Source organism: Leguminivora glycinivorella, chromosome 1 (assembly GCF_023078275.1).
Source record: "Leguminivora glycinivorella isolate SPB_JAAS2020 chromosome 1, LegGlyc_1.1, whole genome shotgun sequence".
Lineage (NCBI taxonomy): Eukaryota > Metazoa > Arthropoda > Insecta > Lepidoptera > Tortricidae > Leguminivora > Leguminivora glycinivorella.
This window is the reverse complement of record NC_062971.1, coordinates 28391105-28416647: the sequence shown is the minus strand read 5'-3', so window position 1 is coordinate 28416647 and position 25543 is coordinate 28391105. Positions and strand designations below refer to the sequence as shown.

Below are 25543 nucleotides of genomic sequence, written 5' to 3'. Positions count from 1 at the left end.
ATATTAGTATGTATTTATCTATATTTAAGTATGTATATCGTCGCCTAGCACCCATAGTACAAGCTTTGCTTAGTTTAGGGCTGGGTTGATCAGTGTAAGATGTCCAATGAAAAATAAAATAAATAAATAAATAACTCTTCTTCAACTTCTTATACGAACGAGAATGTAAATGTTTGTAACTCCTGACACCGGGAAAGAGAGACATATGATTCACTTTCCCGGTGTTACCAGTTTCTCTTTCCCCACTCGGTATCTTATATATGATGTATTTTTAAGCCATCATAACAATAACAAAATGACGAAAATTTAAAAAAATGTGGTTATGTGAATAAAGTAAAAACTGTTATATTGCACTACCTTGAAAGTCAGCCTCTGAGCACTTATATTTATTATTTTATCGCCGCACGCAAAACTTCCTGCCAGCTCGAGTTCTAACAAGAAGCCAATTGATTTTTTTGTTGCACCCTCAACTGTCACATAAGTGATCTACCCTCACCTGTGTTAGATAATTGGAATTAGTCCGTGTATACTGCTTTACTGACACAGTAACCACTTTGTTGCATCGCATAGTTTTTAGTTTATAGCATATAGATTCTCTTTCCCCATAGATTCACTTACCCCAACTGACCTTATGTACTTACTTACTCCCTTATTCATAAGCGTTCACTAAAGCAGATCAAGCCGATAAAGTTCGTTTGTCCCTTTCTATCACATCAGTACGCCGGAAAGGGACAAACGAACTTTATGGGCTTGATCGAATGTATTTGACTGTTAAGATTAGGATATGATAGAGAACTTTTGCTAGTGTTGTTCCCTAAAATGTGTGTTAAAATTCACGTACTGAACAAATAAAGCGATCCAGAAATGTATTGTAATATAATTTATTCATAAATTATGTTAATCTTATTATTTCTAACCCCTCCTCAAAAAGTGATCTTCTGAAGCGTCTGATGCTTGGCGGCCTCTGCGATGCAAGTCTTCAACGGGCGCTTGGAGTCGGCAGCTGCCTTTAGGGCCTGCTGCATGGTTGCCTGTTCTATGGTGTTCAGGTCTGTGGCTAGCCCTAAAGCTGCCCAAACGCGGATGAAGGCTGTCGAGCAGCCGCAATCTGAAAAAAAAATGTTATTAGAAAAATATTTGATATGCGATAATAGGCTACTTTCCTATACTTAAAATTAAATGTTTTATGTAGTGCACATAATAAAGCACTCAATTAAAAGAAAAAATATGGACAGTAGTCATTTTTAAACATACTCTCTTTGGTATTTCATAATAAGGCCATAATTAGATATTAGCAAATCGTTTTGACAGTTCTTAAAAAGAAGCTGATTTGACTTGTAGGAAATTAGCCTATTTTGTACGATTCAATATGGTATAAACTATTACGACGGTCCTTTGTTACTAGCATAATATTATAGAAGATTATTTATAATACGTCTGAAATCGTGAGTAGTTCCTGCAACAAAGGAGAAATTTATTCCGCCAAGGAAAAATGTAAGCGAGGATAAACTTTTTATGTTGTTATACATTGCCTTTGTCCAGCGGCAATATTGACAGTGTAGTACGAGAAGATTATATATTTTTAATAAAATCCAGTTTATACCTACTTAGTTTCGTCACGTTATGTTCGTCTGTCTGATCGTAGGTGACAAGCGTAATTGAAATCGTATACAACAGTAGGTATTCAAATAGAAATACATAAAAAAACATTTTCAGACTAACTGAAAATTATAATGATTAATATTTCTTATTTGCTAAAATACACATGTGAAAGTGCCATTATTAGATACCTAGTTCACTTTTAACTATAATTACTACGAAATAAAACTGAACATCAAAGCTATAAAAAAAAACATGTGATGTGCCATTATTAGGTAGTTCATTCTAACGGCGCTAGTAAAAACACCTGAGCAGAAGAAGCTATAAAAAATAAAAATATCATTCACGAAAATTGGAGGCCATTAATAAGTTTTAAAATTAAATAAAACTGGTCTTCCTATTAAAACGACGCAAGTGCCGTGTAGGTACGTTTTGTATGTACAGTTTTTGTACTGTGCCTATAAAAAGTACGGAACCTGATGGTTCGTCGATCATAAAAACATAAGTTTTCGACTAAAGCTCTCAGCCAGCGCAATTTCGTCTGACTTGATTAGCAAATATCGACGCATTTTATTTCAACCAATCTACAACAAACCTTCCTTAATAACTGCCCATTCTATTACTAGATGAAAACCGTATGGAAATCCGTTCAGTATTGTTTGAGAACTTATATGACAAACAAACAGACATACAGATAGACGCGGGACTTTGTTTCATAAGGTGAAGGAAACGGAAACTTACCATATGTGCCATATTCGCCGGATTTGTAGTCGTTCGGGATGAGGTAGTGGTATTGAGGCCAAAACGTTTTCGCCAGCACAAACACAGAATTCGAGTCATGTGGATATCTGTAAAAACAATTTAATAAGTGTAATAAAGAATAATTATAATAATTTATCTTTCACAGTAAAAATAGTTGCAGCTTACAAACTATCATTCGACAAAGAATACACGGAATGCTATAACTGGGTTAATAATTTTTTTACGTATTCGGTGGCTGCTCTTCCTCAATCCGCCAGTAAAACGCAAGCTGACCTTCATGAGGATTGTGTGTTCATGGGCGTTAACCACTATACGAAGTTGTGCCCGAAGGATTGGTCATGGAGACCATGTTTGTGGCTCGGGTGTAGAATATTCTACATATTTTGATCTAAGTCAATACCTTGTGTAAGCATCACAATGAATAACATTCTGTACGTGGCCTTATACTGATTGTAGCAGCTCATCTGTACATGGGCTTAACGAATGTCAGATTTGGCGGCACTTCACTTTTGAGGTTATACATACTAGTTTTTGTACGGATTGTGAGTACATACTAAGAGGAGATGATTGATTGATGTTATATTCCTGATTATTAATTGACATTGTAATTGAAACAATCAATGTAATAAAGAAAATGTAGCTGAAAGTAGTGGTTTCAATGATAAACCCCTATACCGGAGCTTGAGGGCAATAGACATGCCCTCATATGAAACTGGAAGCAATCGATTAAATGATGAACCCCAGTAATTGAGCTTGTGAGCCTTGGCTGGGTTCATAATTGTTTGCTAAGTCAATTAGGATCTTAATCAGTATTATCGATACGTAACAAGTTTATGAGAAATCTTTGAAGGTGAAAATCATACATAGCCGCGAAAAATAGGGAATCTTACGCAAAAACTAATTAAGGACTATAAGGCGTATTATACATAAGTTATTCTATGATTTCCGCTTCACAAGAGCTGCATTCTGGCGGCAGAATATTGCCGTAATATTTTCTATTGCCAACTTGTCAAAAATACCTAGTTCGCACAACAAGGTCGGAGTAATGGCTGCGGAAAATATAAAAATAAAAAGAACCTCGATAGCAGGCATCCGAAGAAAACCGTCACTTAGTTCTACGAGTAAAATACATATTTAGAGAGTAAAATCCCATACGAATCCTTATATACTTGACAAACTAAGGATGGACTTTAAAACAATGGGAACCTTATATCGTCTACAATTGACCGACTATTATGCTAGGGCACGACCCTCATAAAAACATACAACCCTGGACATACAGACACAAATATACTTAAAAAAAGATATACCAATAATATAAAAGGCACACCGGTTTGATCTTTAATTTGAATGGCAAATAATAGCATGTGGACGGCTATGGTCTTGTCTACTTATCGTGTTAGCAAGGGTTTTGTCTTACTCGTACCAAGGTTGTACTGTTGTAGGTATTTGGGGCACACAACACGCTAGACTCAAGCGCGGATCCAGCTTCGTGCCCAGGGGGGGGGTCACGTGGTAAAGGCCCGGGGCCCCAGGGGGTGGGGGTCACGTGGTCTATTTGTATGGCCAATTTAGGCTCCAGGGGGGGTCATGACCCCCATGACCCCCCCCCTGGATCCGCGCATGGCTAGACTCACTAAAAGAAATGGGGATCCCAATTAACGAAACAAACAATGCTTACGTGGACTATGTTCTGCTCAGCCGGCGTAACCGAATAGCAATCGTCGACGCCAGACGCCGACAGAAATGCAGTCTGGCTCTGTCGCGCCAATACGCAAGAGCGATAGAGATAGTTAGCTACGAAACATATATTATCGTGAGCGTTTGTGCATTTGGCTACGTACCATGGTTTAGTGGGTTAAATTTAAATAATATTTATGACCTATTTATTTATTGAACGCTGACATAATACGATTTGGCAGGGGCAAACGTAAAAATTCTTTCAGCGTTTTTGAATTCATTAATTATGTTTGTCAATAACAATAAGGATTCCTTTTGTACCTTTTTGGTACGGAACCCTAATAACTGACATAATAGACCGTAATTTTGTGAAAAAGTTTGTTGAAATTGGTTTTCGCTCATTTTCGCTCACTTCAATTTAAATAGTATCGATACTACTTTAGATGCATTCAGAATGTCGTTCTAAACACAAATATTACCTATTCTTAATAAAAAATATTATTACTGTATACACCGTTTCTATGTTATCTTCATCATTTTTACGGCTGTCATCTCACATATTTTGTAATGAGATCATAGCTGCGATAATATTTTACTCATATCCGAGAAGTTGGAAATGAACAGTAATTTAAATAGTTTTACGTCTATTTAATTAACATCGTTTGCCGAAATCGCTTTGTTAACAGTAGGTAACTGATACTATTGAAACTTAGATAATCCTTTTCTTTGTAAGGAAAACTTGCTGGAGCGGCATTCGATCCCCAATAAACAAAAGAACAACATGGCATTTCTCCGACGCCAAACGAAAGCGATACGCCGCTGGCTCTGTCGCGCCAATACGCAAGCGCGATAGAGATAGATATCTACTAGCGCTTCGTTTCGTGAGCGTTTCGTGAGCGATTGTGCCATTCGGCTAGCCACCCTGCACTGAATCCTTCTAGCGCCCGGGAGGCACGCTCAGCTTTGGAAGTAACACAAAACGGACAAAACAATAGAAATGAATGATCGAACAGTGGCCTGATTCAGCGACAATGAGGAGGCACCCTGACATTTTATCCCGCCAGGCGGCGCCTATGCAAGTGCCCAGGGGGCCGATTTTTGAGTCTCACTGTCAAAAAAAACCGGTTGAAAACGGTGAATTGCTTATTATTTTCAGTGACAATTTTCTGAATTCGAACGCCGTGAGACTCAAAAATCGGCCCCCAGGCACGTCACTGTCATTCATATATGTGAGAGAGAAAAAAAATCATCTTCTCGCTCTTACGTATGAAATTCTTTATCTGTGCAATGGACTAATAGGGTGGCGCCATCTGAAGTAACCTTTGAGTGTGCCTCCTCATTGTCGCTCGACAGTGACACTACGGCGTTCATTGCTTGTCTCACAAGGAAATATTGACGCTGAATAATAATGTTACTTATCATCCTCAGAATTGTCAGTGTCAAGTGTCAATGTTACTATGGTCAAATACCTCACACACTTCTTGCCGGGTTTCAGGCCCCACACAAAGATAGCATTCTCGATGAGCTGTGGAGGCGTGGAGTACGACCAAGTATTTAGTGCAGGAATCCGATGACGAACATGATGATCAGCAGATCAGCACCGAGTCTTCCCAGTATTCAAGAGGCGCGGAGAGCGCTAGTAGACGGAACACATCGCACCAAAAAGGATCTGACAGCACTTACTTCTCGCCAGGCTTGAGGCCCCACACACAGATGGCGCTCTCGATGAACCACGAAGCGTGGAGTACGATCAAGTAGTGCAGGAATCCGATGACGAAGATGGAGCTCAGCACCGAGGAGAGCGCCAGTAAACGGAGCACAGACGGAACACATCGCCAGGCGCACCAGATGGCGCTCTCGAAAAGATCGGACATCAAGCACTGGAATCCGATGACGAAGATCTCGCCGAGGAGAGCGCCAGTAGAGGAACACATCGCACCAAAAAAGACGGACAGATGGCTTGAGGCTCTCGATGAACCACGAAGCGTGGAGTACCATCAAGTAGTGCAGGAATCCGATGACGAAGATGGAGTTCAGCACCGAGGAGAGCGCCAGTAAACGGAATACCTACATCGCACCAAAAAGAATCGAACAGCACTTACTTCTCGCCAGGCTTGAGTCCCCACACACAGATGGCGCTCTCGATAAGCCACAAGGCGTGGAGTACGACTAAGTAGTGCAGGAATCCGATGACGAAGATGGAGTTCAGCACCGAGGAGAGCGCCAGTAAACGGAATACATCGCACCAAAAAGAATCGAACAGCACTTACTTCTCGCCAGGCTTGAGTCCCCACACACAGATGGCGCTCTCGATGAGCCACGAAGCGTGGAGTACGATCAAGTAGCGCAGGAATCCAATAACAAAGATGGAGCTCAGCACGGAGTCTTCCCAGTACTCAAGAGGAGCGTTGAGGGGCAGAAGAAGGAAGAGCACGCCGTATAGAACCCAGTAGAACCTGAAAGGCAACCGTGAATTAATGTTCTGTCCTTATCCGACTTATACTAACTGCAACAATCTTAATTAACCATTGGTAGACTTTATGCCCTTGTAATCAGGATTACAAATGTACAGCTAACAGTGTTGCTACTAAGTATAATACAATTTTACTGTTAAATTCTGCATTCATGTAAAATCAACAAATTTTATATCACATCTTAATTCTATCAACTGCCGATTCGCAACCGGGGTCCTTAATAAAATAAAAGCTACTGCAAAATGATATAAGTAATAAGATGTTATACTTCGGACGAAAACTAGAATATTTATGTCACAGAATTCGAATGCAGTACGACATGATGCGTGCGCTTAAATCTCGTTTTGTATCATACTACTTGTTGGTATTTTTCTCGTAATAAATACGAGTAATTGTATTGACAAGTCGTCACGTCACCTGTAATAAAATACCGAAACACACCAATTATAATTTGATTAAGTACATTACACACTAAGGGACATCTTCTGAGAATACTGGTAATCGTGCTGATTACACGGGACGTAATTGAACCTAATACCTGGCTTGCTACGTTAGTAATCAATGTTGATTATTAATAGCTAAATATGATGAGACACGATCCTGGCATAGTATACACTGTAGGTTGTAAGCATTGCGATTGCGACACATATTAGTTTAAGTACATGATATAAATTATTATAAATAAATAATATTAATATTTATAATGTCCTCATTATCAAGGACCATATAATACCGGGACAGACAAAGCCTATACATAAAGCGTTCCCCTGATATGTGTGTGGGGGGAGGGAGGGGGGGGGGGGGTTCGATTTCGTTTCGTGTCTCAGAAATGCCATTCGGCTACGGGGCTTGATTACGTGCCTAAAAGCTGTTCAATAGGATCCACGTCACACGACAGGAATTTTTAAAAAAAAAATCTTTATCCGTTTACACAGTCTTGGTTTACAGATACAGAGACGCGTGAAATTAAATAAACCCTAATGATATCACCCCACTCCACCTTCTTTCCTAATCAGATAGTTATGTCTGTCGCTGCGTAGTAACAGTGTAAGGAAGGATTATTTTTAGACCGCAAGAATCGAAATTAGAAAATTGCTGGCACGTTTCATGTCACCCTCATTATGCCGTAAAGAAAAAAAGGGGAAGATAATAAATATATAATAATAAATAATAAATATTATAAGACATTCTTAAGGCCGGCCGATAGTACACTATCATATGTTTATCATAGAAATATGATCATAGGTCTGTATGCCTCCCATTTTCTCCAACGTGAAGAAAAAGGACGGCATGTTGCCTATGATCATGTTTATATTATGATAAACATATGATAGTGGACTGTCTATTACGGTAAGCTCAAGAAGGCTTGTGTTGTGGGGTACTCAGACAACGATATATTTAATATTCCTTTATTTATCTTTTTTCTTATGCTAGGTTTTTTACAATATGAGTATAAAAGTAAAATAAAAAAACACTTACAAAACAATATAAAAACATATAAACATATTATAAAAAACCTAACCTAGGGTGCCGCCAGCAGCGGGGCAGGGCCCAAGCTGCCGGTGGTTAGGGCTGCAGAGAGAGGAACCGTCGAACTATCCGCGCTGTGTCCAAGATCACCGCCTTCTGCATCTGGCCCTTGATCCAGCCACCTAGCGAGAGTCTCTTAAGATGTTGGTCGAGACTCTTCGCTATGAGACCGTTCGCTGAAACGACTATCGGAACAATGATCGTTGATTCAACATCCCACATGGCGGTTATCTCGTGAGCCAAGTCTAGGTGCTTACTGGACTTGTCCTTCTCGGCTTTCACGAGATTCTCATCATGGGGGATGGTGATGTCAACGAGCACTGCCCGGCGTTGCAGTCGATCTATTATCACAATGTCAGGCTTATTGGCTACAATAGTCCTGTCAGTGATAATAGATCGATCCCAATAGAGCGTGGCACGACCATTTTCGAGAACTGGCGCAGGTAAGTACTTGTAGTACGGTACTTCGCGGTCCACAAGGCCGTATTGAAGAGCAAGTTGCTGGTGAATGATCCTGGCTACGAGATTATGTCTGTGCAAGTACTCGCCGTTAGCTAGATGAGAACAACCGGAAATAATATGCCTGAGTGACTCTCCGGGACGGCGGCATGCCCGACAAATGTCGACCGTACCGTCCTTCAGGATATATTTCCGGTAGTTGTTCGTCATCATAACTTCGTCCGCAATTGCACAGGCAAAACCCTCGGTTTCTCCGAAGAGGTCCCCGAATCGTAACCAGTTCACCGATGCGAGCAGATCTACATCGGGTCCCGTGAGGGCCTTGTAGAACCGCCCGTGTAGCTGCTTGCTCTCCCATACCGCCTTGCGGTCCGCAGTACTTAGTACCACAGGTTTGCGCCAGTTCTGTTTCGCCAAGGAGAGCGGCGTGAGGTTTACGTCAACTGCCACCACATCACGATGCATCCCACACTCGTTGTTAAGGAAGTAATTCCTGAGATTGTACACCTCACGGTTGTGAAGATCTTTGGCGTTTAGGAAGCCTCGACCTCCGTGGGATGTACAATCTCATAACAGACGAGCGCGGGTGTAACATACGTGTGTGGTAAGCAGTGAGCGGACCCTCCGATCCAGGGCGTCCAGTTCAGTCTGGGTCCACCTTAGTATGCCAAAGGAGTATGTGAGTATTTAATATTATTATTATTTATTTTATAACCTACATGGTGTTCCACTGCTGGGCAAAGGCCTCCCCCATGGATCTCCATCCGTCACGGTCTTGAGCAATCTCCAGCCAGTCGCTAAGATATATAATTATATATAGATATTGGTTGTCTATTGTTTGCCCGACAGTCATTTAACATAATATTCATTTGCCCGAATCTAACTTGCCTGAATTTCATTTGCCCGAATGATTTGTTTACCATAAAAATCATATGACATACTCGTTGTTTATCCGAATATTACCTTCCATAATCATACAATACCATACTATTTGTTAGCCATATTATTAAGTGCAATAATATGGTTTCATATAATATTCAAACGCCATAAGCAATTATTGCCATATTAATTGTTGCCCATATTATTACCTAACCTAACCTACTTTCTGATAGCAGTTTCATTTTCCAGGGGTCACAGTTCTAACCTAACCTAACCTACTTTTCCAGCAGTTTCATTCTCCAGGGGGTCACAGTTCTAACCTAACCTACTTTCTGATAGCAGTTTCATTTTCCAGGGGGTCGCAGTTCTAACCTAACCTACTGTCTGATAGTATTTTCATTTTCCGGGGGGTCACAGTTCTAACCTAACCTACTTTTCAAGCAGTTTCCTTTTCCAGAGGTTCACAGTTCTAACCTAACCTAACCTACTTTCTGATAGCAGTTTCATTCTCTAGTCCTTCTAGTACCTATTATAGTAGTTTTCGATTCTGCCAAAGCACATTATGGAAATTGACTTTTCTGGACGCTAATTTGTATGACAAATGATGGTATGGAATGTGGTAATTACGGATTTCGATGATTCTGACAAATGACATTATGGAAACTGACTTTATGGGAAACAAAGTTTCTGGCACTAGATTAATATAGTAAACAATGATTACCTATGGCATAAGATGTTATGAGAAACAATATTATGATTGTTGAATAGGATGGCAAATAAAATTATGGCAAATGAAATTCTGGCAAATGGGGGTATCCCATAGATATTAGTATGGACTAACAACGGTCGTGTTCTGGTTTTAATTACCTACTTACCTGTTGGATTTATATTAAATAATATATGGATCTCATATCGCGATAATTACACTTCATCAGCCAAAAACACCACTTTTGAGACTGACAGATCATATTAATGTTTCATCCAGGTCGAATAATTAAACATCGGATATGAATCATTAATAATTCGAACATTAGGTAAATATTATCAACATAAATCTTATAAGAGCAGAATATTTGAGTATTTTTTATTTTGTTTCATTACGCTTTGAGTATAGTTTTGTACCATTTTGAGAGCAATTATAATTCGACAATTTAAAAACACATCCTCGTATTTGAAGCATTAACAGGACACAATTTGTTACATAATAATGTTTTTCTACTCGTCGACTTTAATCTGTCAATTAGGACACCACAGACTAAACTATAATGGCCGGTCCACACGTATTAAGTTGTCAAGTATTTAACTTAATTTTAAGCGACTTAAAGCGTGTAAACAATCAATTTAGTAATAAGTTACAAATTAATATTTAGTGTGCAATTAAGTATCGTCTATTTTCGGTTAAGTGGGTGGGCGTGAATTACCACTTGACACGTTTGGACAGGCACGATTTAGTTAAATATTAGTTAATTGTATAAGTTTGGCGGAGCGGTTGCGATCGTATGTTCGTGAGTTTAAGTATCTTTTATGAATATGTCGAAGTGGTCGGAAGACACTACAGTAAAGTTTATCGAAGAATATAAGAAGCCTTAATTATAGAAATAAGCAAGCTAAACAACAAGGGCTTGCCGATATAGTGTCGGCCATGGCGATACCTAATTTTGGTACCTACCTATCAAAGATCAAAAGTATCCGATCGACATACTCTCAAGAATTAAAAAAAATTAAAGATTCTCTCGTTTCCCTGTCTAGTTCTTCCTTGAGTTCATCTAAAACCTCGCTTAATACGAATTTAATGACTGAATTAATAACTTGTACGCGCTGTTGATCGTCCATCTCGGGCTGACTAAAGAGCTTAGCTGTTACTACGTGAACGCTTACTTAAAATTAAGTCTCTTAAAATTAAGTTAAAATTTAGTTAATTACTTGACAACTTAATACGTGTGAACCAGCCTTAAGTGCTGACTTTTCAGTGTTGGATAGTCTTTGACACTTAGTCAACTATAATATTTCATTACAGTTCACTTTAGTTATTTCAAAAATAGAACTTCATACAAGTTCTATACTAATTTCCGATACCTGGCAAATTTTTCTGCATCTGAAACACATATTTTTTTTATCTCTCGCGTAATCGACCAATCAGGGACAGTTATAACAAACAATTGGTTGCCAGGAAATTCGGTGTTGATGCAACGGTGAACGACGCTATTAACATTAATTTAACTTGTTTGAATGCTGATATTCTTTGTCCATTGATGATGAAGATGATGACTCATAGAAAAAGTATTGTATACAATAGTGATATAATTAAGCTTTTCACTCTCGTAACGTACCTACTATCAGGCCAAAACATGGTACTCGACTGAAAAGCTCTGTATTATACCCACGATTGTATAAAAATACTATTTACAATGTATTTATATTTGTGATAGTGTTTAGTAAAACGTCCCATTTTTGTCGCTAACCATAAATACGAGATTTGCTTTATAGCAATCGATAAAGTGGGACGTTTTACTAAACTCGCTCACATTTTTACAATAACAAAAGATACTCGTAATAACAGGGGTTCCGGTTGGTAAATTCCCGATAAAATCGGGAAGGAAAAATATTATAACATTTATAACACAAGAGCATACCACGTACCTACCTACGACAAAGGCTCACCACGTACCTTTAATTACCACGGCACGCCTTTGATATGGTCTTGCTTGACATATTTTTATGCACTGCTTCAATGCTGGCATATTTATGCGAACAAAACATAAGTATACAGTGTGGAAAGATAAGAAGGCCCCGCGGGCGTAGTCAATAGTGTGATAAACTTTATCGCGCCGGTGCGTCCCTATCGCACTTACAAATATGTAGTGTGAAAATGACGGCCTGACGTGATAAGGTTGATCACGCTAGTGGGCTAGGCCCGCTGTAGGGGAACTACCTTAAATCCTTAAGCAGGCTCATTTTACTTACAGGAGACGTTCCTTTATTATTCAAAAGAAACAAAACTGCATTCAGAGATTCTCTAAAACACGCTTGCCTCTCCCGGTCAACGACACTTGCGGACATAGCACACTAGTTGGATAAACTTTATCGTATCGGAAAAGGACGGTCTGACATTATATCGTTTATCACGCGACCATGCTTGTCTGCCTGGTCTTGTTAATTTTTATTCTTTATGACCCGACCTACGGTTTCATAATATCTAAAACCCTATAGCTAGCGATCTGCGCGTCGGATCTGCCCGGCAGGCCGGATGTGCCCGGTGCCCGGCGGGCACATCCGTCCGTGTGTGGCGATAGACACGGATCTGCCGGCCGGGTACCCGTGCGCTGCCCGTGCTCAAAACAGTCAAAACCAACGGATCGGGCACGGGCCGGGCAGATCCGTCGGCTGCCCGCGCGTGTGTGTGTAGCGCGGATGTGCCCGCCGGATCGCGCCTTAGTTAATAGCAAGGATAATTATGTCCGCCTCGGATTTGTCCATCAGGCAAGCCGGGGATCAGATCCGAAGCTTGCCCGGCGGACAAATCCGTACGTGTATGGCTAGCTTATATCTTACTTTTTCTGGAACATTACGACGAACATGTCGACGCCGTCTATGAGCACCTCCTGGTGCGCGCTGAGCTTGCGCAAGCGCGTGAGCACGTGCGCGTACAGGAAGCCCTTGTCGTGGTTGGTCGGTGTCCGCGTCGAACGTGTCGTGGTTATCATATAGGTATAATACAATTACAAACTCACTTCTTCTGGAACATGACGACGGGATCGTCCTGCAGGTCCGACATGTCGACGGCGTCTCTGAGCGCCTCCTGGTGCGCGCTGAGCTTGCGCATGCGCGTGAGCACGTGCGCGTACAGGAAGCCCTTGTTGTGGTTGTACGGGTCGGCGTCCGTGCCGAATGTACTGTGGTGCAGCCGGTGGTTCTGCACCCAGTCGTATATTGAACCCTGGATGATAAAATATTCAATTCCTTAATATAAAAACACAAAATAGCGAATTCTACTAACAATATAAAATAGATGGATGGATTTATCAATCTCAGAAGTCGTTGGTATGAAAATTACACCATATCATTATTTTGCTATTTGAGGCCCACAGCCACCCTGCCTAACTAGGGCATACGAGTTGTTTTAAAAATGAACCTTGACCAAATAATCTTTTTTATATGTACTTATATTGTAAATTTCATCGACATCGCAATAGCCGTTTTTTTTAAATTAATGAAATAGTAATTAAGTATGCAATAGTGTCCGAAAAAACATGATAGTTTATTTTCCGCTATATACTGTAAATTTATATAAATTTCATATGTCACTATAATGCCATTTCAAATTGAACAGAATAAACGTAAACAAACTGCTGTCACTGTCAAAGTAAGTTATTAACGATCACTTTATTACACACCTAAAATCGTGAATCAAAAAACACACAATGACTGTTATATATTATGATGCAAGTCAAAATAAAAATCGGTCCAAAATTGACGAAGTTCTGTCATACCAGTTAAGACGGTCCCCCGTTTGAATGCCCTCGCTCGATCGCGCTACTTCCCCTCCCCGCACCCCTGTTATACGATACGTCGATCGAGATTAAGACCACCATACGTAACAAGTCGCCATCTAGGAGGAGTTGCTTGTACTAGATCGCAATACTATAAGCTACTAGCGCCAGGAGTTGCCTGTACGAATGTATGGGTACTAATACACTTTAATGCTATAAATATGCAAATTTTTTTTTAACGAGAAAAACTACTAAACATATTATTATAAACGGAAATAAATGCAGTAAACTAAAGAAAAGTGACCAAGGCCTTCAGTTACCCGCGGCTGGAATGCTGTCGTATTATGGAAGATTTTTTTGTCAATAATCAATATGAATGTTGTTGTATTGACGTATCATAAAATTACCTTTAAACTCGAACCAGAGGGCCCTGTGGCATCATCAATGACCGTATCGATAACCGGAACAAAATGTAATTCCTGTTTTAGTACTAAAACAAATTGTTTATTTCACAATGTATAATGTGAAAAGTACTAGCGCATTTTGGCCAGTAGTCATAAGCAGAGTTTGGCGCTGTGGTTTGTAACGCCGCTTACTGACTGAGTGTAGTACTAGTATGGTCTGGGTTCGATTCTGGCCTGAGGAATATTTTTTTTTTTTTTTTTTTCAAAACCGATAAGTTTCTACATTATAAAGGTTTATATCTCCCGTTTACAATATTTATGGCAAGATTCATTGTTTTGTATGTTTTTCCTGATGTAAATTAATTGTAGGTTCACATAAAAAGTATTTTTTTTTGCAATAAAACAGAACGCGTAGCAATAAATATAGGTACCTATTATAAATATTCACTTAAGCTAATGCATGTGCCTTGTGTTTGGGGTTGCGTTGCGACTTGCGAGTTGCGAGGTAGGTAGTCCGCAGCGCCGAGCCGGCGAAAGACTGCATACAGCATACAGGCAGACTGCATATTTAGCACGCACAGTACAACTCAAGTACCTACCTATAAGTTACATTTTGAATAACGAGACATTTTAAAATTATATGATAATTATTACGATCAAAGATTCGACCTACCATAGAAACGTTGAATTTTGTTACAAATATCATACAGGGAACCAAACTATACAGGCAGTAATTTTTATAACAAGCAATATTTTCAGCACATGGGCTGCCGGCTGGCTGTGTGAAAAAAAGAATAGAACATCAAAATTCATCATCAATTTTGTTTATTACTTATGTACATTTTAAATCTTCGATTCTGTCTTCAAAACACTCTTCTCTCTCTAACGCTCCTCTATCACGAGGCTATTCAAATGAAGCGCCACTGACGGGTCTCTATTGGTTCCCATAATTTTTTAAGTCCGATTTTTACTATCCATAACGTTTTCCGTCATAATTTTTCTTAGTCATATTATCACTAGTCATAAAATTAAACGTCAGAAATTGTAGTTCTGATTTTTGAAAGTCATAAGTATTGTTAGTCATAAAATTTATTAGCCATAATAATCAAAGTCCATAGATGTACAAATCCATAATGTTGAAGGAAATAAACTTATTCGGAATAATTGATCTAAGGATTTATCACAAGTCATAACGATTAATAACCGGGTTACCCTCATCTGGTAGAATAATTTTAGTCCGAAACACACTTCGCATAACATGTTTCGCAGAAACACTTTCAGTCGAATGGTAATTTTGCAGAAAATTTAGTTGGCATTATTACTACCATGCATAAGACACATTTGGCAGAATATTGTTTTACAGAACATTACTTTGGTCGACTTTGATTTAGCATAATTGTATGTACCATAATAATCTTATAGCATAATATTACATTAGCAGAATTATTACACGCTATCATAAGAGAAAAACTGCCCCAGAGTCACCGTTAGGTACGACGACGAGCGAAGCGAGGAGGAGAGTTAGGTATCTTGCATCCCCAACACATTCAACTCGCTATCAAATAGCAAATTGCAACTTTATGCCACCTAAATATTATGCACAAATATTATTTGCAAAAGCAAATGTTCGACTAGAAGAATATTATGGTCATCAACATTATGACAACAGATGATTCGGTATTACAAAAATCTGCGAAATGATTTATGCCAAAGCATATTCTGCGTAAGGTGTTTCTGCCAAACATGACTTCTGCCAAGAACTATTATACGAATCAAATATATGCGTAAAAAGTTTCTGCCAGATAATAGTGAACCTTAATAACCATGTGTTTCTTCACTAATAGCATTAAATGGTTCTCTATTGTTTCCCATAAAAAATGTTGCAATGTTTTTTTCGTCTGCATTTTCGAAACTTGTAATTTGGCTTACTAACTTCCTCAGTGTTTATTAAATTTTCATGGCACTTATTAAACCATTTGGTCTCGCCAAGGAGCCGACGTTGACAATTTCTATATCCGCTTTTAAGGACAAAAGATAACTAGCAAAAGGAAACTAACTACACGAGTTAAAGGGTTACTTTTTGAAACAATTTTGTTCCGCCAATAAACCGACGGAGCTCCGCTACGCGGGCCTCCTATTTCCGCTCTAAGGTAACTAACGAACCTACACTAGGAAAAGGGTTATTTTTAAAACAATTTAAGGCCTGATTCGTAACGGATTTGTCAAATTCAGAGTGCTTTTTCTTGTATAATTTCTAGCTTACTTTATATATACATTACACCATTCAAATTGCCAGATTCACAAAATTATTATGTTAGAATCATGTTTAAAAGCAATTCTCAACTAACTAGATAGATAAAATTAAAGTGATCGCTGAAAATAATTCGGCGACAAATTGCTGTCAAAAACTTGATTCCTGTTGACGAAACTTGCATTTAAATCATTTTCAACACTACCAGGTAACCAACATTATACCTTATCTGAAAGGCAATTTCTTTACGATTCCTATGAAACAATGATAATGTAGATGAGTCTCCAAATATCCACTTTACTAGGAATTCAGTCGATGCAGTGTCCGTTACTAAGCATTTAAAGCAAAGTAACCACTTTTCGATAAAAAATCTACAACAAAAACTGCTGAACGAAGCTGTTCGCAGATTTTATTTAATAATATGATCTTTCAACTTTATTCTGACAATAGCTGGATATCATCCACCACAGCTATGAAGCCAGCAGCCTGCTAAAGCCAACGCTCTTCAAATCGGGTAAAAAACTTAATTTAACGAAGTCTCATAGTATTCACCTATTAACCGGAATAGGATGGAGTGTCTAAGAAATTCATTCATTTAAATGACACCAACCATAAGCCACCAAAACTATATAAAATTTAACGAAATATAATATTACATTTTCAGGTTCCATTATTTTTTAACATATTACTTGTTATAAAAATTACAGCCTGTACAATTTGGCACAATATTTTTAACTAAAAATGAATAATATTTGTGATAAAATTCTATGGTAGGTACCGTATCTTTGATCGTAATAATTATATAATTTTAAAATATTTCGTTATTCTAACGGAAACTACGAACACCTATCTACAAATTTAGATTTTTGTTAGTTGCGGCATACGGTACGTATTATGGTCACGTTATATATAAAGAATAGTTCAAATTTATTTATATATCACCTTTCCTTGTTACCTATATCATTTCGTGCTATGTGCGCGAAGCCGCGAACTAAAACCTACCTGCAGGGGTTGCAAGGTCAACGACCCCACCCGAGCGCGCGCGCCGGCTCGCAGTAGGTACTGTATACCTAACCAAATCTAACCATGCCTGCGCGCTCGTTTACAAGGCACATGCATTTTAGCTTGTGTGTATTTTATATAAAATAATTATGTATTCATTTTCATATTTATTTATTGCTTTTTTTTACACAGCCAGCACATGTAAACTATACAGGCTTCCTGTATAATATTTGTGATAAAATTCAACGTTTGTATAAACTTTTACATATATATGAAGCTTCAAATAATTTTCATCAGCGAGAAAATACGAAACAATGAATTTTGCCATAAATATTGTAACCGGGAGATATTAAAACCTTTATAATGTAGAAACTAATCGTTTTTGAAAAAAAAAAACACAAAAAGATATCCCACTGCCCGGGCTCGAAACCAGGACCGCATTGATCAGTGAGAGCCGTAAGCGGTGATGAAACCCACACGGCCAAATTCTACTTGCGACTGACGGGCAAAATTCGCCAATACATGTCACATAGTACATTGTGAAATAATTTGTTTTTGTTCTAAAACAGGAATTATGTAATGTACACTTGTAATAATGAAATGATAATTTAATTTCATTTTGTTTCGCTTCTCTATTCTAAGAAAAAAAATGGCTCGGCGCAGCGAGCGGCACAGCCCCTCCGTCCGAGAGCCGTCAGGCAACTGGCGCGCGGTGCGTGGCGCGTTCAAAGGTAGCCCCTTAATCATTAAAATCGGCTACCGCCTATAGCCTCGAAAGTAGGTGAAAAATAATGTTTAGCGGACCGCTACTTGGTCGCCCAGGTACATTTCCATAGTGATACATGTGCAATAAACAAACTACCACACAAAAACAGTTTTTTAATTTCAATAAACATACCAAAACGTTTTGTGTTAAAATTTAGTTCCGTTTAATGAGAGTCATTATTTGTGGAATATAATAATATATAAAGATTTCTAATAAATATGTAAAATATGGGCCGTTTTAATACCTCGAATGGTGGAAAATTTTTATGACTCCGGCCACACCTTTGTTTACAATAATTTCGGCTAATTCAAAATGGCAGTAATATTTGTTTTATTGCGATTCTATCGGAAATGCATCGAAAAGCATCAATCAAAGTATAATTAAATTAATTGATCGTGAGGTCGTGTAGGTACCTATAATTGGCATTCTTTGTATACTATACAGGGTGAAATAAAAAGGATCGTTCAAACTTTGCGTAGTGACTTTTGAGGTCATAATGAACAACTTTTATTATGGGACCAATGCTGAAATCGCGAAAACTAATTTGGCTGTTCCATAGAAATGAGCGGCATCATGACATTCATGACAGTGGACATGTATGAAACACCCAAATTTTTTTTGCGGTTCAGCATTGGTCCCATAATAAAAGTTGTTCATTATGATTCTATCGAATATCTCATTATCATTATATTCAAAAAGTCACTATGCAAAGTTTGAACGGTCCTTTTTATTTCACCGTGTATAATATATTTATAACTAAATGAATATGTTATTCTCCGAAGACTGTAAAATTAAATGGCAAGCTCTTATAGCTGTACTAATAAGATCGTGTAATATATTTTTGCGGCGTTCGGACATTAACATGTTTATTTAGGTGATTATAATATGTACTATGTCTATAAAAGTATCACAAACATTTATTTAAATAAACGGATGTAGGTCATCATTACATTATTAAGAGGGCCTCGCCCTCTGTCGTTGCAGCATTCTCCAATGGTGCCTATTCTCGGCCTTCGTCTTGACTACAGCACCATTCCTCAACTTGCGCCATGTATGGCTTTCTAGGTCTTCCTCTGCCTCTCTTCGCCTCGATTTTTCCCTCAAGGATGGTAATGTCGAGTCCTTCGTGTCTGAGTATGTGGCCTATACATTTAGCTCTACGTTTTTCTATAACGGACATTAGGTTTCTTTTCTCTTTGGCCTTATCTAGAACCTCTTTGTTAGTACATTTTTCCGTCCAGGTGAACTTCAGCTGATGTAGGTACCGATATAATAATGTGAGTAGTAGATGAACTTAAATATTCACTCACGAAAAATAAAATAATAATATATATGTCTCACGAAAGTTTACACTGTTTACAGTCTATTCTGTAGTATTAAAAACCCTCGGAATCGCAAACATTTGCACCAAAGCAATTCATCTTAAAATGACAATTAACTTTCGACCATCCATTCTAATATCTGTCAAGTTGATGACGATGACGTTTCATTTTTGGCTAAGAAAGTTTTTGAATCAAGGCCTTGATTTATGCGTAGTATGATCCTTAATTAAATTATGTTATTAAACGTAACATAATTATTCACTCAGGGACGTAGAAGGAAAAGGATCCAATCCACAAAACTTTGTCAATATAATTTGAACTTTCTGTCAAAATTTAAAGTATGTCAAGTCTTTATTTCGAGAACGACTTTTAGAGAATGGGTTCTATTCGCTAAAATACGTCCTTAATAATATTTTCAGTACAGATGGTGTTTTTTTTACGCACTAGTGCGAGAAGTGGTTCATTATATGCCAGGTCGAAACTTGGATGCTCATCTGTACTGAAAAACGTCGTACGATACACGTGCGAAAAGGAAAAATCGTGTCGATTTAAAACACTCCCTTCGGTCGTGTTTTAATTTATCGCCACTCGTTTCGAACTTCCTTTTTTTCGCACTTGTATCGTTATGTACTATTTCAGTACATCAGATGGTGCTTTTTTTACGCACTAGTGCGAGAAGTGGTTCATTGCTTGTCAGTGTGCGTAGCCGAGTGCACAAACGCTCACGATAATATCTGTTTCGTAGCTATCTCTATCGCTCTTGCGTATTGGCGCGACAGAGCTAGACTGCATTTCTGTCGGCGTCTGGCGTCGACGATTGCCATTCGGCTATGCCGGCAGGTCGAAACTTCAGAGGGCAATCTGACCCCGTAGCCGAATGGCATTTCTACGACGCGAAACGAAAACGAAACGCCGCGAAAGGTAGTCTGGCTCTGTCGCGCCAATACCCAAGAGCGGTAGAGATATATATCTATGAGCGTTTCGTTTAGTGAGCGTTTGTGCATTCGGCTACGCACGCTGTAAGTACTAAAAACGCGTGATACTCTGCAGCCGGACCACCTCGCTTTATTGTGCTCAGATAACAATGGTGGAATGTACCCCTGATGTACCTTTTGTACCTCGTCGGAAATTACATGTAGGTACCTCTGTAGTTTGCTAGAATATGTGTTCCCACTCACGTCTGTACCCGCTGATATCACTGACTTCAAGATATAATTTTACTAGCGATCCGCCCCGGCTGCGCACGGGTACTATACCTACATGTAAACCTTCCTCTAAAATTACTCTATCTATTAAAAAAAACCGCGTCAAAATCCGTTGCGTAGTTTTAAAGATTTAAGCATACATAGGGACATAGGGACAGAGAAAGCGACTTTGTTTTATACTATGTAGTGAAGTGATGATAGTGATGTAGTGATTAAACTATCACATGACCTGTTATACATTTTGTGGTCGTTCACGAAGTCTTACAGCCTATTTATTTTCCCAAGAAAATTATTACTTACGGTAGTATCCAGAAGACAAAGCCAAGCAATGCTTCAAAAGTGCTTATGCTTATAATTCAATCATATAGTGGGTTATGCACTTATGAAGCACCCTGAGTTTACAATTTACATGTCTGCCAATTTTCATACTCAAAACCAATACTTACGTATCGCTTGCTCATAACACATTATTAAAACACTACGGACGAAGAGCCTATTCGAATCAAATTGTATTACTTCCAATACCTAGAATCACACTATATCAGAATCCGACGCGACTTTGCGGAAAAACTGATTACTTACTCTTTGGGAGTATTTTATTACAGGTTTGACATGAGGTGAGTGGGTGGAGGGAGGGTGGTAATAAGATTTCAAGTACATTCGAGTCGGGCATTTTACCTTCTCCTCTTATAAAAAATACAATACAACTACATAAGTAAATGGCGTGGTCACTGGTCACATGTCCCATGCCAACATTGTCTCTATGTCAGCCACTTGCGAGCACATGCACCAGAGACAACAACGGAGTTGAAAGCAGCCACCGTGGTCGTATCAATCGTGGACTTACCGATACATAGTATAAACAAAGTAGCTTTCCGCTGTCTATCCCTATATGCAGTAGAAAAAGGTATACATGCTCCGATATTTAATTTTTTGTGATGGATTTAGATGCGGATAAATAAATGTGATTCAAGAGGAATGTTTTATAGGCGGCTAAGGCGGCTTGCTAGTTGTAATAAAGTCGAAAAATTGGTTACCTGCCCAGCCAGGGTCTGGAACACCATGAGCGTGATCCGCAGACCGGTGTTGGCCTTGTACGTGCGGTGCGCCCACAACCGGTGCGCCCCTGTCGTCACACCCAGGATAGCGCAGGATGTTAGTGTGATCACTGTCGGGAAAAACAGTACAGTCAGCATAGATAATCATAATCAATAATAAGTACTTATGCCTAATCATGAAATGAATGTACTTGTAAATGAGCTGATAATTTTTAAACATTTCTTTTACACGGTGTATGTAGAACTGAATGATTTTATCTACGCATTTCTGAGGGAAAATAAAGATAAAGTTTTATATGACTACATCAAGCAAATTACCACAAAAAAAATTTTTTGTGTATTTTTTTTAGTTTTTTTGGATATATTTTCACATAAAAAGTAAATGTTATTCGTAAAATTGGCACTTAAAATATATATATATTTTTTTTTTCAAATAAACATTTTTTTGCAGTGAGTTAAGTACTTACTAGTTATTTTTTGACATCTATCAACGAGGATAGTTACATTATGTCCGATAACGGCATCATCGCCATCAAGATAGCGTTTTGTTCTGAGAAATAAAAAGTACCTAATTGTTATTTATTAAGGGCCTATAACTCTGAAAGTAGGCGAAATCCAGAAAAGTAATCCATGTATGACATTTTACTCTTCTAATATGATGAGGAATACGCTGTTAAAATTATTCGGTTTCATCGTGTTACACCGTGTATAGCCGTGTCTACACAGATCCAGGAAAGTCGCGTTTTGCTTGGCCGAGGCACGTCTATAAGTACATTGGACGTTTGCCGCGCGAGCCGCGCGAGCGTATTGCCTCGCTTTGTACGGGCCGGTAAATGGTCAAAATTAAATGGACTCCAATATTAATCATACTTAAAGGTAGGTACTACATAAATACGATATTCGTAAGAGGTTCCTGAAACATGAATATTACATGCTTTGTTAATAAAATATTAAAATTATTGAAGTACCCGTGCCCGTGACAAGAATGTCACAAAATGTATTGGTTGTTGGCGTGAAAACAACCTTAATGTTTCTGAAACAGAGATTTCATGTTTAAAATTGGTTTTGATTTTGGAGTTTATCCTTTATTTTCACTTTCGTGTTTCGTTCCAGGAACATTGGACTTGGATAGTATAGTCCAGCGAGAGTAATTATTAACTAGTTCGCCGTTCGCCCCAACTTCGAATTTGCATTCGCCGAAAATTAACGCGCACCCTTTTAATTTCCAACACAACCAGTAAAACTAGGTACTAAAGTAATGTGTTTTAAAATGTGCCTGACTGATCAAAAGAAGTATACATCATATCATCATAGGTATATCTATCCCATCACGAGAAGATATAATTTTCACTTCGAGATATAATTACATTAAATATAAAAATATACTTTTCACCACACCAACTGTTAAAGGCTTACCGTGCTATTCGAAAACAGATAGCAAAATTGCATTTTATCCACAAGAGTGCAAAGTAATTTCATACAAATTTTAACTTGATGTCTTAAGCTGGCTGGTAGAATTTACCTATAAATGATGATTTTGAATCATAAGTATTGCATAAATTGATGGATTTGATTTAATTTGCTGTTTTATAGTTAGTATTTTGTTTGTGTTGGGGTGGTGAAAAATTTTATTTTGTGTTTCACTCGGTGGCAAAGTTTGTTACGGTCGCGGTTCAATATTGGAATCTTTCGCTTGCTCGGTTATCAATATTGGCACGTGCGGTTAAACAACTACCGTAACTGCGGTTTACTTGGTCCAAAAATAATCTGACTTTTTACAAATCCCTTTGTCATTTTTATTGTTGTTGGTATATAACAACTAATTTAGTTTGAATAGGTAGATAAATATATAACCAGTAAGTTTCCTAACATAAAATGAAAAAAAAGATCCTCATTAATATTTTTTTTATTTTTTTTTATTTTGGGCCAATGTTGTTCTTAGGAGCGGGCTTCTATGATCCTAAATAATAAAGTCGATAAAATAGCATATTGAGAGTCTATTGGGCCAATGAAAGTAGAGCGAAGGGTAAGAAAAACACAAAAAGAAGCATGTGGTACAGAAATTAGTGTTTTATTGAAAAAAATAACAAAATATTGACTTCTAAAGTTAGCAACAAAAAAATCAACAAAAATATTTTGCAAACATTTTCATAAATAGCCTTTCTAAGCTACAAACAATAATACTTTTAGGTAACAAAGAGTTAATAAACATGGCAATCATCAAGCTTCATCTAAGCAACGTTTTTTACTTAACTTAGGTCTAATAAGGTAATTATTTTTCACAGTCTTTATATAAGGGCATTTTCAGAATTTGGGATACCCCAATTAGCGAAAGTTGTTAACAAAAATTAACTCACTGTCAGTTTCGTGACGACAGTTAAGCATAAAATCTGTCTAAAAATTACTTTTTGATAAGGAATACATCAACCTGTTGGAAGAGAAAGTCGAGGATCTGCAAAGGGAAAACAGGAAGAACACCATCGAAATAAGAAATGTACCTAAAGTTGAAAAAGAGACCCGCGGTGACTTGGTAAACATGGTTATGAGACTCTCAAACTCGATTGGTCACGTGGTCTCACCCTCCGATATAGCTGACATATACAGGGTGCGAGCCAAGCAAGAGGGCAGGCAGGCAGGTCCTATCGTCGTAGAACTCACCACATCCATCACCAAGTCGGACCTCCTTCAGAAGTGTAAACAACACAACGTGAAAAACTCTAGCGATAAACTGTGTGCTAAGCACCTAGGACACACCAAACAGGAAAATAACCCGATATATGTGACAGAACAACTTACCCCAAAAGCCGCTAGACTACACTTTCTCGCGCGCGACCTCGCTAAATCCAAAGATTACCTTTACTGCTGGACCAGTTTTGGTCGTGTGTATGTGCGGAAAAACGCTACATCCCGTGTAATACAGATAAAAAGTGAGGCACAAGTACAAAATTTATTCTTACAAACATGACTGGTTTTCACAATTATTAGTACATTACATCAGAGGCCGGGAAAATGAGGATTTCCGGCCAAGTGGGTATATACGGCCGAGCGAGCGTGCGAGCGAGGCCGGATAGGGATACGAGGCCGGGAATCCGTTTTCACGCCGAGGCATGTATAGTGCTTTTCTCAAACATACAATGAAATAAAAAAAAATGCTCTAAAGGACAATATTTTATTTATTAAGTGACAAAATACAAATACACTCAAACGTCAAGTGTGACAAGTATCCAGGTCACACAAAAATTAAAAAAAAAAAGTGACATGACAGTTCTGACAGCTTAAAAAAGTTACTTTGCAGGCCTAGGCCTAAAAAATAATATGAAATCCCTTTACAGTCCTCTCGAGTTGTTGCGCCCAAAAAGCGATACTTCCCAGCCAATTTTAAGGAACGTAAAGACAATATTTCATTGCATGTTTGAGAAAAATATTTTTTCTATGTATTGTCATATCAAAGCGAATGCAAGCCTTATCTGTGTGTAACCTATGCGCTCCTGGTAGCAGGATCACATTGAACCTGTATTATAATAACCTGAAATTATCACAAACAAGTTATACAGTTATGTTTTTCTATAACTTATATCTTCCTGGTACTCAAAATGTGTCCCTTTGTAGGTTAATCCACGTATTCCACGTAGTGACTTATAAAAGTTATAATGTAATAATGA

The 25543-nt window shown here is 38.3% G+C and overlaps 1 protein-coding gene across 1 annotated transcript in view; it reads right to left on the bottom strand.

The window, feature by feature from the left end:
• Positions 1 to 865: 865 nt before the first annotated feature.
• The window catches only part of LOC125229320 (acyl-CoA Delta-9 desaturase-like), a 52707-nt gene continuing 28029 nt past the window's right edge, over positions 866 to 25543 (bottom strand). Inside the window, exons 3-7 of the mRNA XM_048134131.1 lie at positions 21861 to 21991; positions 13115 to 13320; positions 6312 to 6497; positions 2341 to 2447; positions 866 to 1108 (exon numbers count right to left, since the gene is read on the bottom strand). Coding sequence (XP_047990088.1) covers positions 924 to 1108; positions 2341 to 2447; positions 6312 to 6497; positions 13115 to 13320; positions 21861 to 21991 — 815 coding nt within the window. The 3' untranslated portion in view covers positions 866 to 923. The remainder of the gene's footprint in view (positions 1109 to 2340; positions 2448 to 6311; positions 6498 to 13114; positions 13321 to 21860; positions 21992 to 25543) is intronic.